The sequence below is a fragment of the Arvicanthis niloticus genome, chromosome 10, assembly GCF_011762505.2.
Source record: "Arvicanthis niloticus isolate mArvNil1 chromosome 10, mArvNil1.pat.X, whole genome shotgun sequence".
Classification (NCBI taxonomy): domain Eukaryota; kingdom Metazoa; phylum Chordata; class Mammalia; order Rodentia; family Muridae; genus Arvicanthis; species Arvicanthis niloticus.
In genome coordinates this window covers 61,975,009-61,993,377 of record NC_047667.1, presented here as the reverse complement: position 1 = coordinate 61,993,377, position 18,369 = coordinate 61,975,009, and the positions used below count along the sequence as shown (strand labels likewise).

The following is an 18,369-nucleotide window of genomic DNA, read 5'->3' as shown; positions in this document are numbered from 1 at the left end:
TCTTGAGTTCCTAGTCCCTAGTTCCTAGTCCCTAGTGCCTCCAAATTCCAACTGAAAACTGGAGAACAAAAGTAACATTAGCAAAGCAGCTGGAGGTTCTGATGGGGCAGCTATGGAAAGGGGAAGTGGATGAAAGTGGGCAGAAGCCAGACACAGTATCACGTGGTGTCATTCCAGTGTCTAGCAGGTTGAGACAGAAGGACCACTGTGAGTTTGAGGCCAGCTTGGGTTATAAAGTGAGATACAGGACAGCTGGGCTATCCAGAAAGATCCTATTGAAAGAAGAAGAAATAAAAAGAGGGTGGGGAGGGTGGGAAGGGGAGGGGGATGGAGGGATAGAGGGAGGGGGAGGACAAAGGTCATTCTTAGACCTCATTGTGAAAGCAGATAAGGTAAAGTTCTGTACTGAACAACACAATTGCTCACTACTCACAGAGCGGGCACAGAAACTAAGAAAAATCCTGAGAACGTGCTTAGCCTTGCCATTCAGAAGAGAGAGAGAGAGAGAGAGAGAGAGCAGTCAAAGCATCCTCAGAGGTGAGAAAGCTGTCAGAGCTAGCTGTCCTGTGGAGAGTCTAGGAATGGGATACAATGGGAGGTGACAGGGTGGAAGCATCCTCAGAGAATTCCCAATCCTAGGTGTGAACTAAATTCCACAGGGTTCTATCCATCTCATCTTTCTATAATCTCTACTTCCCTCTATCCCCCAAGCCTCAGATACATAACAGAATGTACAGGGCTTCGAGAACATTCAAGGTTCATGTTGGTACAAGACAAACTGAAATCCAGAGAAGGCTGAGCTCAGAGCATCAGAGCTGCCCACACATTAGGCAACAAACACCTAGAGGAAGAAAGAGTATGTTGGGTATTCATAGCACCAAAAAAGGAATGTAAAAAACGTGAAGCAACCATGTAGCTTGGGGTGGGGTGGAGAGATATGAGCCTTAAAAGATTAAAGAAAATATCACAGAGACACTCTGGAAATAGAAATAAAACAAACAAACAAACAAAAACTCTTATTTAAGGATTTAGAAAACAAAATAGTTGAAATGAGTTAGATGCTAAAAACTAAAAGGCTAAAGAGGTGGAAGGTTTTGATATAAGCAAGACAGACATTATAGCAATGACTCTCATTCAGCAGGATTCAAGTGCCAAGAATATAATTTTGGCCCAGAAGGATTTCACTTTGCTTTCTGGTCTGTTGTAACTGAAAGGCCAGGAGGGAAGTTCAAGGGCCTGTGGCCATTGCCTCATTAATCAGATGTTTCCACTCGTAGATTCTAAATCTTGACAGAGACAATCAATGGTTTGGGTTGTTATAGAAAGTTCTAAAACTGTTGAGGGTCCAGAAGCAGAATTGTAATTCTCCAGGACTGCTGAGCGGTGTCCTGATCATAGGGCCTGCTCTAGTGTCTGTTGTCTGGTGTGCCTTTCTGGGCCACTCTGCCTGTGGAACTGTGTGCATACAACTCTACCTTCTGTCAAACTTGTGGAGACACGGAATTTCCTGTTACAGTACTTCGGTACTTCCGGTTCACAGACTGAATGTTTTCCTGTTGTTTTCTAGGAAAACACCACCCATGACCTACAGCTCAGAGAGGAAGTTCACCATTTGTTAACATGCATTATTTAGCAGTGGGATTTTCCCTCTTTTTCTACATTAAGTAAATTTTAATAGCATTCATTCACTTCTGGAAAACAAAGTAAGGAAGCTCCAATGTCTAAGGAAAGTACAGCTATTTTCAGGCAAGAACAATGGCGTATGCTACACTAGAATATAGCCACACGTAGAAAGCGCAGAGCAGATCTTGCCTTTGGATTTAAGAAGGGAAGGAAAGAGGAAACAAAACCCCACCTTGTTATACATATTTTTATGGGACTTACTAAGTGCTTTAGCTAACCTGTGCAAGACACTGGCTTAGAAATAAACCAGTAGCCACAATGGCCACTATAATACGGTACCAAGAGTATGTAAAGGTCATAAGATATAAATCTGTTTGTAAAGCAAAGAGAGTCTGCTATATAAATGTTGGCCTCTCGAGCAGCAACTTAATCAATTTTGTTCTGCAATTTAAAGTTGGACTGTCTTTCTCTGTTCAGTCCCACAGATGGTGTCTTCACAGCCTGGATAATTACAGGATGAAAAGAACCAACTTGAATCCCTTCAGAGATGTTTAACTTTCCTTAGCTGTTTTATCATTGTCAATGCAGAGAAGTTGGTACAGTATAGTTCTGAAATAAGTGTATAAAAACAGACAGTACCTCTACCGTTGGACAGGTTTGTGCACTTGCTTCACAGGGCCCTAAGAATGCAGCTTGTGTCTGCAAATGACTAGGCTTTTGTTAAAAAGAACTTATTTTGAAACTTGACTTCACTTGACGAAAACTATTGAGAGATCTCCTCAGTTTATTGAGGCAGCGAGATATTCAGAGTCCGTATCTTTCTGTCTCTGCTCATTTGGGGGCTTCCTTTGCTGGTATACAGTGGTGATTATGATGATGACAACAATTATCTGCTTTTTAAACACATCCATAACTCACAGATGCCAATAAGAATATGCAATTCTCCAGGGAGATGATCAGAAAGGAAATGACTGAAAAGCAGACCTGGGGAATCTCTAATCCATAGTCAAATATCGAGATTGATTGTGTCACTTGCACCTGTATTGATTTCAATTGGAGTTGCTCACCCAGGGGAAAAATAAAAATGCGGAATAAAACTGATTTATGAGAACAAAATAAATCCTTTTGTGAGCAGTAATGAATTGGAGCTATTTAACCCTTTCAATCACGGACTGAAAAGTCTATTTGTTTTTTTCGAGAATGCTGAGCTAGCCAAAAGAAGTCACATTAAAGTTCTATAAGCCACTACCCTTGGCCACCACGCCAGGGAAGATATGCCACTCTAAACTTGATGGAAGGCAGGGGTGACAGATGGTGTACTTTCAGCTTTCCTAGGCCAACTTCAGACTGTCATCAGGCTGATGGACTGGCAGGCCCACCGTGTTAGTGAAGCGGTCAGTAAATGTTTGTTGTGCTTATTTACGTGATTCATAAGGCAGCTGAGATGGAAGAGGAAAGCTGGCAGTGCAGGGCACCAGACGCATCTGACATTTTTTTTTTTCATTTAACGTAAACGTTCATTAGTTCATTTAAAACTTGGTAGACGGCAGCTAAATTGAGGGCTTTCCTGGGATAAAGAGGATATTTGGGAGAGGTAGTGTTTCGCGTGATTCGGAGCAAGTATTTGACTTATAGAATACCATTGCGTCTTGGGAATTAAAAAGAAACACTTTACATATGTGCTCTGAGATCTGCCTGCACACACTCACTCAAAATAGGACTGAAGCATTTTTTCCAAGACTTAAAGACACTGTTCAACCCTTTGCATTTAAAGGTCTTTTTTTTTTTTTTTTTTTTTTTTTCAATAAGGAATCAGTTATTGGGGAAAGTGAAAGGGAGACTTTAGGGGATTCACTTAATCACAAGATGATAATGAAGAGGAATTTTGAGTGGTTCTAAAACACCCCTACTACGATGAGTAATGGCCTCTGGCTCCTAAGTTCTTGGGTTTTAAGGTTTCATAGCTAAAATCTTTCAGCAAATTTGCTATAAAAAATGTTACTGATTGGCTCTCTCCTCTCCTCTCCTCTCCTCTCCTCTCCTCTCCTCTCCTCTCCTCTCCTCTCCTCTCCTCTCCTCTCCTCTCCTCTCCTCTCCTCTCCTCTCCTCTCCTCTCCTCTCCTCCCCTCCCCTCCCCTCCCCTCCCCTCCCCTCCCCTCCCCCCCTCCCCTCCCCTCTCCTCCTCTCTTTTCTCTCTCTTCCCCTTCTATTTTCTCCTCTTTTCCACTCAGATAGCCCCTGTTTTTACCACTGTGGAATGCCAAATTCAGCAGCATATTACAGGCTAGTAAATAATTCATTGGGTAAAGTTTTTGCAAGCACAAAGTCCTGTATTTGATCCCCAAACTCATGTAAACAAAACCAGGCAGGGGGTAGCAAGACGAGTCAAAGGGTAAAGGCTTTCTGTCTTGAAGACTTGAGTTCAATCTCCACATGTGAACCATGGCACCCAGGCACCCACACAATTATACACATACAGTAAGGAAAGGTAAAAAAAAAAAAAATTAAAAAGCCAAAAATGGTGGCTCATACCAAAGCTAGCAGATGCCTGCACTTGATAGGCAGCCAGCGAGAGACCCTGTTTCTCAAAAAAGCAAGTGTATATCACTGGAGAAATGGTAACTGAGGTTCCCTTTGGATCCTAAATGTACATGCACATATGTGTGTATCTGCACATATACATAAGCCTGTGCATACATAAATGCATGCCCATGAATGTGCATGTGTGCGTGTGGTGTGTGTGTGTTATTGCCCTCATGAAGCTTATCAGGAACTAGAAAAAGAAGCTAAAATAGCTACAATCTGAAGACACACCTTGTTATCTTGTTACTATTTTGTCGCCTTTTGTCCTGTACTTCTCGTATCCATTTGCTGCTGTGTAAGCTATTGGTAACTTTGTAACTGATGCTTGCTGTTCTGCAGATGTGATACTATATGCTTTCTTAGTGATACACATGCATTGGTACAATCTTGATCTTTCAATTATCCATTATAATGTATAACCCATGGACATTCAGGGACATTCTCTATCTCATTGCCCCCATCCTCTACTTCACCCTATGTAGCCCCAACTTGATTTTTATGACACAGAATACCAGGGACATACTTTTACAAATATTTTTATGTGCCCATCTGACCGTTTGTTTTTAAAACAATTAGGAAAGTAAAATTCTAGTGGTCTCAGTCTACACAAGTAGATATGAATTGTAATCTTCTCATGCTGGATTTATTTTAATAATCTGAAATTAATCACCATGAACAAATCATTGAGCAGATTTTTTGTTTGGGGTATATGAAAATTGTGTGGGTTATATCTGCAGTAAAGACTGGAGCTAGAGATGTTTTTATTCAAATGACTATTCACTCCGTGTTAGGGTGGCATCCAGCTGGTGTCACATAATGAAGTCACCCAGAGTGCACTTTTAAAGCACATTTTCTGTCTTCAAAAAGGTGGAAAAATGGTTAACCCAGAGATTTCTGAACATGCAAAGAGGCTGGTGATAAGAATGGCATGCTTCTAAAAACCACCGTGACACCAATGGTTCTGTTAACACGATAATAAAAATAAGTGAACGCAACCACACAAAAAAAGTAAAATTATGTGAACAAAACCCCAATGAGAAATATGACTTCTTTATGTAGGAAATTACAAAACTTTACTGGAAGATATAAAGTACTTAAATGAATGGAATGATGATACATTTCAGCAGGTGAGACACATCTACAGATTTTAATTCCTCGACAATAAATTTATTAGGGCGAGAAGCCATTAAACAAACCTGTGGTATTTTGTTCAAGTTAATCTGACATGCAGTCAGGAGAGTATGCACATGAGAACCAAGATCTTCAATTACAACGCATAATGAGCTGGAGGGTGAGGTAGAACTTTACTTAAAAATGCAAAAGTATTGAAAAGGTTTTCGTTGTGAGAACCAGCAAATAAATTGAGCACATGGGTGATCTGTCAGACAGGTATAGGGAGAAAACAAGCATCTCAGAAAACAGAAGCAGTGTAGCTGTGAAGTTCAGTCTCTTATGTGCTTAGTCAGGTCCAGGAATATATATGCTCCGTCTCTATATGGAGAATATGTTTCGCACAATAAGCAAATATTTAACTAGCCAAACCTAGAGCACCATTTCAGATCTCATAAGAATACAGAAATAAGTTGGGTAAAATACATAATGTTAGAATGACTATTAAGCCTTAGCAATAAGACTTAAGCTGCCTTGAATATCAGATCAAGTTTTAAGGCTTCGAAAATAAAAAAGAAAACTAAGGCGATCTCTTATTTTCCCTAACAAGTTAGCACAGTTACAGCTTGATGGGCATATCTGCACATGGTCAGAAGGCATCTGAATTGATGTGACTCTTCCTGAAAGCATTATGCCAATGAAAATCAATAAATTATCTAAAAATTCCAGAATCTGTAATTTAGAAAAAAATTTAAAAGCTGGAAGTCACAAGGAAATATTCAGAAATACTCAAGAATCTAACCTTCAGCAAAGGTTTAGTTAATATGTTCTGGTGTGTCATAGTACATGTGTATGACATAGGTGTGTGCATGTGGAAATGAGAGAAGGGATTGCCTGCCCTAAGAGGAATGTGTCATAAAACCCCGATAAAGGTGCCAGGTACAGTTTTTCTCTTTCCCTGTGTAAGTAGGGAAACTTCATTCTGAAATCAATTCCTAGGCAGCCTTTATGTATGGCAGTTATTTACTGAAGAATGCCTCATTACAAAATTCAGATTGTTAGACTTCACAGTAATGCTTGTGTTCCTCACATCTCTATAACCAGACACCCATGTGGCTCTTTTATTCAACAGGTGCTGAGCACGTGCCATAGGAAAATAAGTGGACCCATTCCAAAGAGATGAGTGGTGGGGCCGGCACAGCTTCAAGCACATCTGCTTCTTGGCTGACTGACAGACAGGAAACCTCCCAAAGAAGGTCTGAGGCTTGCTCTATGCTTTAAGTCTTTTCCCCTTCTTAACAGAAAGAGAAATTTTAGTTTTTCAACTATGCCAAAGGCATAGGTGTTTTGTTGGGTGTGCTGATTCACCTGAGCATCTGTGGAAGGAGTTAGAGCGAGCATGCTCTCCATGTCGATGTCATGCAGTTCCATGTGAGAACTTGACCCTGGCCTGCTCACCCTCTGGGGTATCTGTGGGCTGAGTTCTGTGACTCTGGGTGTGGTCCGTGGTGTCTATTTGCATAAACCATCGCTATGTTGTTGCCTCAATAGACACCATGGCTCAGGCCCGCTCATTCATTATGTCAGGAAAACAGCCAATTAGATATCAGACACAAATCCAATACGTTGCTGTATGAGGGTTGAGGAGAGATGAATTCTAAAACAAGTTTGATAAATTAATGCTTAACTCCACTCTTGTGGAAGGCTCTGTCCCAATAATACACTTCAATAGCTTTATTGGCCACGGCGTGATGTAGAATCAGAAATGTCAATATATGCTCTAAATATACATTCTCTAACCAAAAATTTAAAACGACATAGATCTTATTTCTTGCAAACAACACACAATTATTTCTAAGCCAGACGAATGTCCCTTTAAACAACTTTCATTTTCACATTTACATTTATTTCCAGAAAGGTATCAAAAAGGCTGTAATAGCTGTAACCTTTCCTTTTCTTCCTCTTCTGTCTTTGCATGAAATCATGTTTCCCAAATTAATAGTGGGTATGCAACTACATTTATAATATCTCCCATGACAATATAAAAGCATCTAAAATGGCAAAGAAAAAAAGTTCGGGCCTGTTGTCCTGGTGTCTACACGTTACTGGATCCCCTACCACAGCCTCATTTACTTTCATCTCTATCTCTGTAAGGAACTATACAGTCACACTTGTCTCCCATAAATGGATATATAGTTGCACCTGTCATTTGTCAGCCCTTGATGGGAAGTGGCATGAGGGACTATCATGGCTGCCCCATTCTTTTCTTGGGTGTTAGGGGTCATACCTTAGACTTTTACTGTAAAACCTGGGGTTGGGATGTATACTATTGGAACTTATATTCTCAAAATATAGACCCTGGCGTCAGGACAAACAGCCCTAAAAGACAGATTGACAAGAAGCCAGGTCAATATTTGGTAGTAATGGTAGCAGCGGGCTGCCAGGCAGAGAAAGCACTCCTCAGTTCCCGTTCCTTCCACCCTGGAAAATTCACTCCACAGCATCTCAGTTGAGCTCAGTCTGACTGCCCTTCCCTCCAACTCATTACAGGGAAATGAATTCAAATTGCTTGAAAAGAAGCGGCCTCTTTCATCTTCCCACTGACTGACACACAACTACAAACTTCTCCAACGGGATTCCGAGTTACAAGCTATCCTGCATCCCGGGAACAATTCCCCCACTGCAGTCCCTCCCTGGGGGCAGTGTGTCAGATATACTGCATGACTTGCCAGCAGGACTTGGAAAATACACAGCTCCCTCCACAATGAAAAACAGGCCCCAGGGACGATAAAACAAAGCAGTTCCTTTCCAAACTGCCCCAGCCTTCCGGCAGTCTCCTTGCAACTCTGAAGAAGGAATTTCCAGGCATCGTTATTTTCTTTTACCTTCCCGAGAAAACAAATGCTCCTGTATCTCCTTTTGCTTTGTAATTTAAAGAACAAAACACAGTTTATTGGTGTGGGGAGAGAGGGAGAGTGGGTATGGGAAGGGGGAGAGCATGTGCAAAATCCCCATAACTCTCTGGGTAACCTTGACCCGCACTCTGCATTTCCTAAGCTCTTTTCATATTTGTTGAGATCTGTAGCATGTGACTACACAGGCCCCTCCAGGTGACTGGCAACTCCTCTGCAGAGTAAGTCACCAAGGCAGGAGCATTTGAAGGGGTGTGGACCACACAGGCACTTCTGTTTCCTGTAGCTGACTGGAGCCCAGGAGAGGAGAGAACAGCTCCTTCATGTGCCCCTCCTTTGTCTTCTGCTGGAGGCAAATTCCATTAATATGAAAGGCAGCTCCACCTTGCAGGGGCTCTGTAGGCTGAGAAAACCTTGTTCCTCAGTCAACATCAAAGCATTCCAAATAGCCAGACCCTCCCACAGTTCAGTATTCCCCATGCCATCCCGACTCCAGGGACACAAGGCTCATCCCTCCTCTAAACATTCTTATCAGCATGCATGTAATTTGTTTTTGTTTTTGTTTTTGTTTACAACCATTAGAGAAAGATTTGCAGTAAATCATAAAAGACAAAGAATGTTTAATCCTGTAAGAGACCCCTGGAAACTGAAATCTACCCCAGGCTCTCCTTGCGGCCCTCTGGACACCTATCTTAGGGCTGTGTCACCTGTCCTATCTGAGTCTGAGACACTGTGTTGATTCCGAATTATTCTCCATTAGAAAATATGTGTTCTCACCAGGTTTCTATGTAATTCCCTGCAAAGACAAGAGGTGCCTATTGCAGAAAATTAAAAATCTAAGTTCATAAAAAAAGGGAAAAATGGGACTATAAGCCATTCTTAAATATAATCATACAGAGATAATGCCTTTTAAATTACTATTTTCTGTTTGTTTTTGTATGGTGGCTGTCGGTTCTTCTGAGCAAGGGAAACACACAGTTAATGCTAATTTCATCCTCAACCTTTCCTTCTCTTTCCCTGACATTTCCTGGTCTCAGACTGCTTCTTGCCTTTGTTCTTTGGAGAGATCCCCTCCTGTTGGAGGTGTCCGGGGGTGGGGGGCAATACATAAAATTCATGTGTTCTACCTGTCTCTAGTCTGGAGTGGAACTTCTAGAAACCAAAGTCAAGGTTACAACACTACCAGGTTTACCACATTTACACTAAAGACATTTCCCTTGGAGATGCTGCAAGACTCTTTCTACTTTCTCAATAACCCACAGCCTCTTTCTCAAATTCGTGTCTTTATTCTGCGCTACAACACCAAATAGGGGATTTGAAGAAAGGAGTATTTGAAGATGAATCCTGAGCTGCCGTGCACAAAGGACTCAGCAATTAGAACATCTCAGACACAAAACAATCTGTCAGGTCATCAAGCGCTGAGGATCATTTCCCAGGCCATTCAAAGGACGGATAATGAAGAGCTAAACAATTCACAGAAGACTCCACAATCACTGCTCTGGAAAAGAACAGGATGTGTGGCTAAGACACAGCGTTGTCTACTAAAAATAGGCTCGCTCTGAGGACGCACAGAAAGCTGGGTGGTGGCAGAGGGCTGGCGTCGGAGAAAAAAAAATGTCTTTATGAAGTTCCTCTCTATTTCCTATCTTGAAAACTGGATAGGTTTATAATATTTGAGTTGAAAATGTTTGGAAACTGCAATATTGATAGCATCCACCCAAACTCTTGGCACAGAGTATTTTCATGTATGTGGCTAAATAGTCACTTCTAATTTTGAAGCCAGTTTCATGTGAGCCAAGGTTCTGTTACTTGTAATTTACTGCAGTTTTGATTGAATTCACACATTCTCCTTATTTAAAAAATAGTGCAAATTAAATATGTATGAAGCTATTATAAACCTGTTACCTAGAATTAAAATTGTTAATGGATACATACAAAGTAAACACTACAACAGCACCAAATCGCAAACACTGATCACAGTGAGTTTGTGGCTCACCTAAGCCAGGTGAGGGACTTACTTTTGAGAGTATTAACTGCAGACCAGTGAACAGCACCTGCTCACCCCAGGAAAATGGGACAGGATGGATGAGGCAAAGCAGGTGTCATTCCAAGAACTAAGTACTAAATCTTCCTGTAAATGGTGGGATACCAGATCTTTCGTTCCCTAGCATGGAAGAAGCGCTTTACTCAATTTGCAATTCTTTGAGGTTCTCTGTCCTTTTCTCTCTGTGTTTTCAGAGTTAAGGCCATTAAAACATGGCTTTCTCCCACATCTGACTAATTCTGTTCTATTTTTCTTTCCAGCGCCTGGGTTCTTGCCTCCAATGCTTGAGAGTAGCTTGGCTGGTGTACTCCTCTTACCTCACTGATTTGCAGGCATCCTCCAGGTCCAAATTTTGGTGTTTTGTGTTATAGACATAGTTAAAAACTAGTGGTAAGTCTAACCAATCACATCTTTTCCACAAATTGATACTCTGTGCTTTAGGAACAATGACCTGCAACAATGTTTGCAACAATGCTTGCCAAATGCTTGCAACAGAACCTGCAGTTCTGTGTAGTCAGTGGATGAATGTTCATTACCAGACAGATATGAATTCACATTGGGACAGCACAGGGTTCTGATTATACTGATCTGAGCATGAAGGCTGCAGGTAATTTTCTTAAAAGTAGCTTTTTAAATTTACTTAGTAACATTAACATCTAAATGCATGTGCTATGATTTATAGATACATATACCTATACTTAGTAACAAAATATGGGAAAATAAAGGCTGAAGATGTACATGTCTATTGAAGAAAATGAGAGACAGAGGGGCCAGTAGGAAGTGCTGTCCTATTATTGATTCAAAAATCCAATATCACAAATGTGTAAATGTCTCTGTTGGCAACACAGCGTCACCTTCATAAAAACAGCGCCAGACGGTCTCCATGGACTTGGAACATCATTGTCTAAAGGATTATAAGGAAGAAGCATCTACAAAATAAATAATATGCCAGAAATAAGCACACAGTTTGGTATCATTTGTGTGAGAAGGAAGTTGTATGTGTGGAGAGAATAGCTTAATCATATAATGGAGGAATATATATATGCACATATATATGTATATATATACATATATATACAGAAGCATGGATGGCTAGGTAGACAGACAGACAGACAGACAGATAGACAACAGACAGGTGGATGATATAAGAGACTAAGCACTTCTGTTTCCTCTGAGATGCAAGAACAGATTGGAAGTTTTGGCTGCCTTTCATTTTTGTCTTTTAAATTTACACTCACAGGAAAATAACATCTGATAAAAGGATATTTTTTTTTTTTAGGAAAAGAGAACCTTCTGATATGTTGCCTAAGTTGTTACAAACCATGGCCCTGACTTTGTAAAGTTTTTGGCTCACTGCTGGAGTTGCCACTTGGAACAAGGATCCTGGGTAGATGTGTGCAGACAGAGTGGGCTGCCCTAGCTTGAGAAAGAATGGCTCAGGTACAGGCACTTGGTCCTCCTGTCTTGGGAATCCTGACCACTGACTCTTCAGCAGCCATCAGAGCTGTCCATCATGTCAAGGAAATAACCAATTAGCCATCTGACAATTCAGCAAGTCTTGTATAACTCTAGGAAGCAGATGATCCCTTTTATAACTTTGATGAATTAATGTTTAATTCCCTTCTTAAGGAGCCGCACAGACCTCCCTATCCTCAGTGTAAATGCCACCTGGCTGCCGACAGCCAACAGGACAAGATGTCCAAATCCTTGTACTTGACTTCCAGTGAATCAACAAAAGGTCTGACTCCAAGATGCTCCTCCATTCCCCACCCTGCCCCTCCGATGCCAAGTCGAAAGCACACCACAGGACTCTCTAAGTCAAGTCTTGTAATTGCTTCCAATTTGTCTGTTTTGCTTTTGGCAATTAACAAGCTGAAATGTTATCACAGAAGAGTTCATCTCATTTATAAGACTAGGTTTTCCCGCCACTAAAATATGCAGGCACTCTGTCCTTCACTACCGGCAGGAGATAAATGGCTGGTTTTCGTTGCTGAAGAATATATAATGGTTAAAAAGTCACTTTTTTCCTCCAGCTCTACATAAATCACGGAACTAGTCAATATTTAATAATGCTTGCCTTGGTCTGGAGTCCCTTGATCACCCCTGTCATGTGTAATAGCTCCCTCTCCGATATCTTTGACATAAAAGCCCAGCTTTACTGAAATGCTAACATGTAGAGGGTCATTACGGATCGACATTTACCTTAATCTGTGACTGCCAACCATGAACCGATAAATTCCAGCACATTCCACTGGGAGAAATCAGTAAACTTCTCAGTGGAAAGACGTGAAGGAAAATTCTGCCGAGGACAGAATACATTTTCTACAAGGGCTGCTTAGCAAATGGATTCTGACTTTTGAAAGTTCTCTCGCTGCCCAGCTTTGCAACATTTAATACCGTTTTGATGGTTTGAGGGACGGGATGACAACCGGAGATGACAGGACTTAGAAGGCAAGCAGAAATGTTCTCTGCAAAAACAATGCAAGATTAAACAGGAGGGGAACATGGCCCTTGCATTATTCACCCAGCGGCCTCCGTTAGAAAGAGCTGGGCTGTCATGGGTCCGGCCTAAATGTTGCTTCTTTTTTTCAAATCGATCATCGCTCCTTCACCTCATAATCTTACGAGTGCTTCACAGCAGAATACATCAAAGCCCTGATTGCATAAAAAAGGGGCACGCCAATCTTTGAGGGGATCAGCCAAGCCTTGACTCAGAGTCCACTCAGTGTGCATTTGCTTATTTGCTTGCAGACACACTCTGGAACTTGAGGAGCATCCTCCTGAAAGGTTCCCTTCTCTTTCCCTGTTGTGTTTATACATTTTGGGGATGCAATTAAGTCTTACAAGTAGACAAACCGCAGACACAAACAAATGATGTTCTGGAGGGTACTCTTTTCTTCTTACCAGAGCATGTCTCTTTGTTATTAGTTAAATATTTGAAAACAAATATTTAAAGCATCTCCTATAAAATTACTATGACTTCTTTGGAGAACGTGATAAAGAAAACAGTTACTAAAAATACTAATTAAGTTTCCTAGTAAGACACAGCCGGTAGTGCTTCTCTGGTGCGCTGTGCTTACATCAGTCATGCTAACAGAACCCAATATATTGAAATGGAGAATTTGATGGTATTTTCAAGAAACAACAATGGTCCAACCCCTTATTCAATTTAATACCTGCCACACCCAGATTACCAAGTTAGTGGAGAATTATGAAAATGGGATGAAGTGGAAAGTTAAGGCCGAAGCCTTTGTACAAATAATATTTTAGGCTCAGATTGTGTTTCAGACAAGGAAGGGACACACAGGAGCTTTCATTGGCTAGAAATCCAGCTCAGTACCCCAGAGATGACTGAAACCATAGAGCATGCCAGCCCCCAGCTGCACGACGACCTGCCCAGACCTATGATGATGCTTAATTTCTATGTTAGAAAGTCAGAGGCTGGTAAGAAGTAACAAAACAACTGAGTAATTACTTCAATATGATAGAATAGGCATTTATAGAGACCATATATACAGTCTTTCCCTTTCTTTCTGGAATTTTCCATTTAACAGTTGGACTAGTTGACCACAGGTAGCTTAAATGCCAGAAACAAAACCGCCTTTGTCCTGTGAACCCAACCTGAGTACAGATGGTAAGAACCGTCTATATAGTATGCTGATACACACTTTACTGGACCCTACCCTGGTTGTGGCCCTCATTGCAGCTCTGGGTACTGTGTGTGCACGAAGCACAACCTCTCTAACTCATCTATGTAGGTTCAAATTTTTAGAAAAAAAATCCAGAAATGAAAATCAGGCTAAAAGCAAATGTTCGGGTACAGATAAACGGTTTTCTGATATTATTGAAGGTCTAAGAATTGTACACAATTTACCTTGATTGGCATAGAAACTTCCAATGAAAATGACGGAGTATGTTAAGTGCCCATTAGGGTGAGGAGGGCCATCCCACCTCACGTAGGCTTCCCGGGATCCCTCAGGTGTGACAAGCACATTGACCATGCCTTCCGGAGGAGTTTCTAGGGTCCGATTTTCTACCTGTGAGTATAAAAAGGATTTACTTTGTTTGCAAATAAAATATGTGCATGCCGTGGTTTGAGCATGTATCTTCAAAGAGTCTTTTGGCAGCGAAGCAAACTCTTTGTGGCAGTAGCATCCTATGTGCATGCCTCGGTTTGTCATGGGCTTGACAGACCTTGTGTGTTCCTTCCTCCTGCTGAGAAGGCTTAGAATTTCAGGTCCTGACCAAGACACTGGATTGTGATTTCTGCAAGATTTCAATTAATTCACAGTGAGCTTGTGTTCATGGCTGTGCATAATCATATACTATTTTCAAAGATGCTTAAAGATGATTTTTAAGTGATTGTAAAAGAAAAAGAGATACACATTGATATGTTTTCCTAAATTTCCAATTTCTTGATGGGAGGGATAGACTCTTATGAAAGAGTCACCAGGAGCCCTCTCCCCACCTCTCCTCTCCTCCCATCCCCTCCCCTCTCCTCTTCTCTCTTCTCTCCTTTCCCTCACACCCCCTCTACTCCCCCCTCTGCCCTTCCCTCCCCCTTCTTTTCTTCTCCCCTTCCCCTCCCCCTCTTTTGTCTGAGCTCTGAGCTGTGTTCCTGTTTTGTATGAAGAGATGTCAGCACCAGCTGAAGTTCCCTGAACAAGTTGCATTTATGTTAAAGAGCCCAGATGACTGAGTAGGACCCTTTGTGTTCGTGAAGTGTTGGGACATTGCATATTCAGAGCCAGAATCATCTTCGGCTATCTTTTAAAAACATTTTTCCCTGAACAGTCAGTCTTTTACCACCCATGTCTGAATCTGATTCACACCTCTTGACCATCAAGTGAAATCTTGGGAATGCACTTAGTGAGCAGACTTCTGGCCTTCACTAATCCGAAAGCCACAGACAACATCTGGGATCTATAGCAGTCTCTGGCTTTTCTGTAGCCCACCTACCCCGTGCTCCTGCCACTGTATTTCCTAAGAACACAGATTTATATAATTTGTTTTTTGTTTGTTTACTTGTTTTTTTGGTTATGTAACTATGGAACATTTATGTAATCATTTATTTGTTTAAGCTGTCACTCAGAGCAACCAGAATTCACATTTCTGGGTCATGTTCATTCACATTTAGCTCAGAATAAGCTGCCTCTGATTCCCCATGGAGTGAGGCTGCATTTTGCATGGACACATCATAATGGCATCAAGAAATAAATGTACCATAGTGAATTTCACCGAGAAACAATCACATAAGAGTTTGAGGAGATATTGACCTGATATTATAGAAAATGAATTGCTTCAAAAGAAAGGCTCTGAGATAATAAGTCTTAAACAGGACGAGGATCAGCAATGGCTCAATAACAAAGTGTTCAATAACTAATAGTTCAATAACGACCAAGTGTCCAAAGGAAGATGTAATTGTTGGCAACAAAGTAGAAACGGGCCCACGGCCTTTTTTACTGTTTCTTAATCACTGGCTAGAGCTTGTTAAACTGAGCATTAATGGTCCATATTTTACCTTTCAAAAATAATTGAATACGCAGGTAAATTTCACCTTATTCTTTGTGTTTGCATGTCTCTATATGTATGTGCAGGTGAATCATGTGTATGTACATGTACTTGTGGGGGCCAGAAGGCAACAACAGACATAGCCTAGGACTCATTAGTAGGCTAGACTTGCTTGTTGGCACACACTAGTCATCTGCCTGTCTCTGTCTTCCAAGAGTTGGGGTTGGGTCATCTGTGCACACCACCACATCTGGGTTCTGTACACACCACAAACAGCTATGCACAAAAGAGATGAGAAGCTAGATTGGGTAGATTCTCTTCATCCCTTTAATGTTTCATAATAACGCACCCACTTTAACTATGTGTACAGCTCCAATCATTGTACAGAAAGGGGCTTAAAGGAGTTTCAAACAAAATGATGCTCAAACAATTAAATAATTAATGATAAATTCAGATAATTATACTATTTACTTCAAATGCCTGGTTAATTCAAGATAAACATTTTCTTAGGTTTCCTTCAGTGTTTGGATAAACATTCTGAATTTTACTCCATACAAATGACAACTATACTGTTTTTCTCTGACCAGAAAGGTTTTTGTTTGTTTGTTTGTTTCTTTATTTTTTTATTCTTAAATATTTATGTTGCCTTAAAATGGAAAAGGCCCTTGGAAGGGTAGAAGCTGGCTCAGTTTTGGCCTAAAAGTTTCCTTTGAAACTTTTAATAAATTTAAGAATGAGTGTGCATAAAAGCACAGAAACATTTCAACATAATTTCCATTCTTAATAAAATTCTTATCACACTCCTGAAACTCTTAGGTAAGTAATATTGACTTACTTTTTCATCATCTTTTAAAAATAAACACTCTAGGGAAATCTAAGGATTCATAGAACATGTATGCTTCTGAATGAGCCTGAAATGGAAGGCCTTCCTACTTCCCCTGTGCCCTCCAACATCTTTAGGAAAATCTTTTTGTTGAAAGATTTATTTTTATTGATTTTACTTATGTGTTGGTATGTGTTTCTGTGTATAAGCATGTGCATGTGAGTACAGGAGCCCAAAGGCCAAAAGAGGATGTTGCTTTCCATGAAGCTGAGGTCTCAAGAAGTTGTGAGCAGCCTGACATGGGTGTTGGGAACCAACTCGGGTCCTCTGCAGGAGCAGCAATTGCCAGAGGTTCTCGACCTTCCTTGTGCTGTGACCCTTTGATACAATTCCTCATGTTGTGGTGATCCATAACCATAACATTATTTTTTGTTGTTACTTCATAACTGCAATTCTCCTACTATTATACATTGTAACATAAACATCCAGGTTTTCTGATGTTCTTAGAAGACCCCTGTGAAAGAGTAATTTGACCCCCAAAGTGGTTACGATCCACGGACTTAGAGCAACTGCTCTTAAGTTCTCAGCCATCTCTTTAGCCTTTGAAATATTATTTTTATATTAGAAATCATTCAAAAGTCAAATATGTTCTTTAAATTGACAATAATGGAACAGGCCACAGGGGAATTAAATGGGAACAGAGAGCAATTCCATCTTAATCACCTCAGATAGCTCCCTTCGGTCAGGCTGTGTTGGTAAAACACATCCACATAGAGTCATCAAAGTCTTACTGTATCAATACAGCAAGAACATGCAACTGATGTACGAATGACTTAGCTTTAAAGCCCCTAGTTTACCAAACCCATACCTTTTTTACCCTCTTATGAACCATTTGCCCATGTGAAGGGTATAGGATGCCACACTTGACACTGTGAAGCACGTTCATCTAAGGGCATGCTGAACCGTGTCTTTCTGCATGTGTGGGTAACAAGGCTATTAAGATCGCAAAGGGTGTTTTTTTTTTTTTTTTTTTTTTATAAAAAGCAGCATATTTTTGTCTCCAAAATGTAGAAAACATTAATAATGATAGGCTGACTGCAAGAGAGAAAGATGGCGGAGATGCTGAGTACAAGAAAGCAAACTGCCAAGTGGAAGAGATGATTTTGTGCCCCAAGGCAGCGTGCAGACTAGACTGGAGGAGGACCTGGCAGTGGTGATTTTTACATTTCTTTTCTGTTTTAAGGTTAATGTTGCCTGCTGTCTGATCAGGACAGAGATCAATAACTGTGTCCCCTTATTTTAAGTCTCTAGTGTATCTTGTAGATGAGGTGGGCCAGCCAGAAGTATAATTCAGTTTACACTGGGCAAAGGTACAAGGTTTTAAGCTCATAGAGAGTATTTTTTGTTTCTTCTTCCTCCTCTTCCTCCACCTCTTCTTCTTGTCTGCTTTCTCTTTTTCTTTCTCTCTTTCTTTTTCTTTCTTCTCCCACTCTCTTTCTCTGAATAAAGAAGTTCTGGCCCCCTTCCATTTCTGCTTTACAGTCGTAAATGCCTTACAATAATGACTCTGGCTCAGTCTCAGAGATGTGGGGCTTTAGCTTCTTAGAATGCAGCCAATCTCTGCATGGAAGGTGTGATCCAAAGTAAGGAAGCACAACCTAAGTTAAAGAGCTGTCTCTTGTGGTAATATTTAAATAATGTACTATTCAACAAGGACAGAGTGTATCAACATGATAGGGAATTCTCAAACATTGCCAGAAATA

At 40.8% G+C, this 18,369-nt stretch overlaps 1 protein-coding gene across 1 annotated transcript in view; it reads right to left on the bottom strand.

The window, feature by feature from the left end:
- The window catches only part of Ush2a (usherin), a 681,657-nt gene that overhangs the window by 283,896 nt on the left and 379,392 nt on the right, over nucleotides 1–18,369 (bottom strand). The window contains exon 37 of the mRNA XM_034512972.2: nucleotides 14,147–14,309. Within this exon, the coding sequence (XP_034368863.1) occupies nucleotides 14,147–14,309 (163 nt within the window). The remainder of the gene's footprint in view (nucleotides 1–14,146; nucleotides 14,310–18,369) is intronic.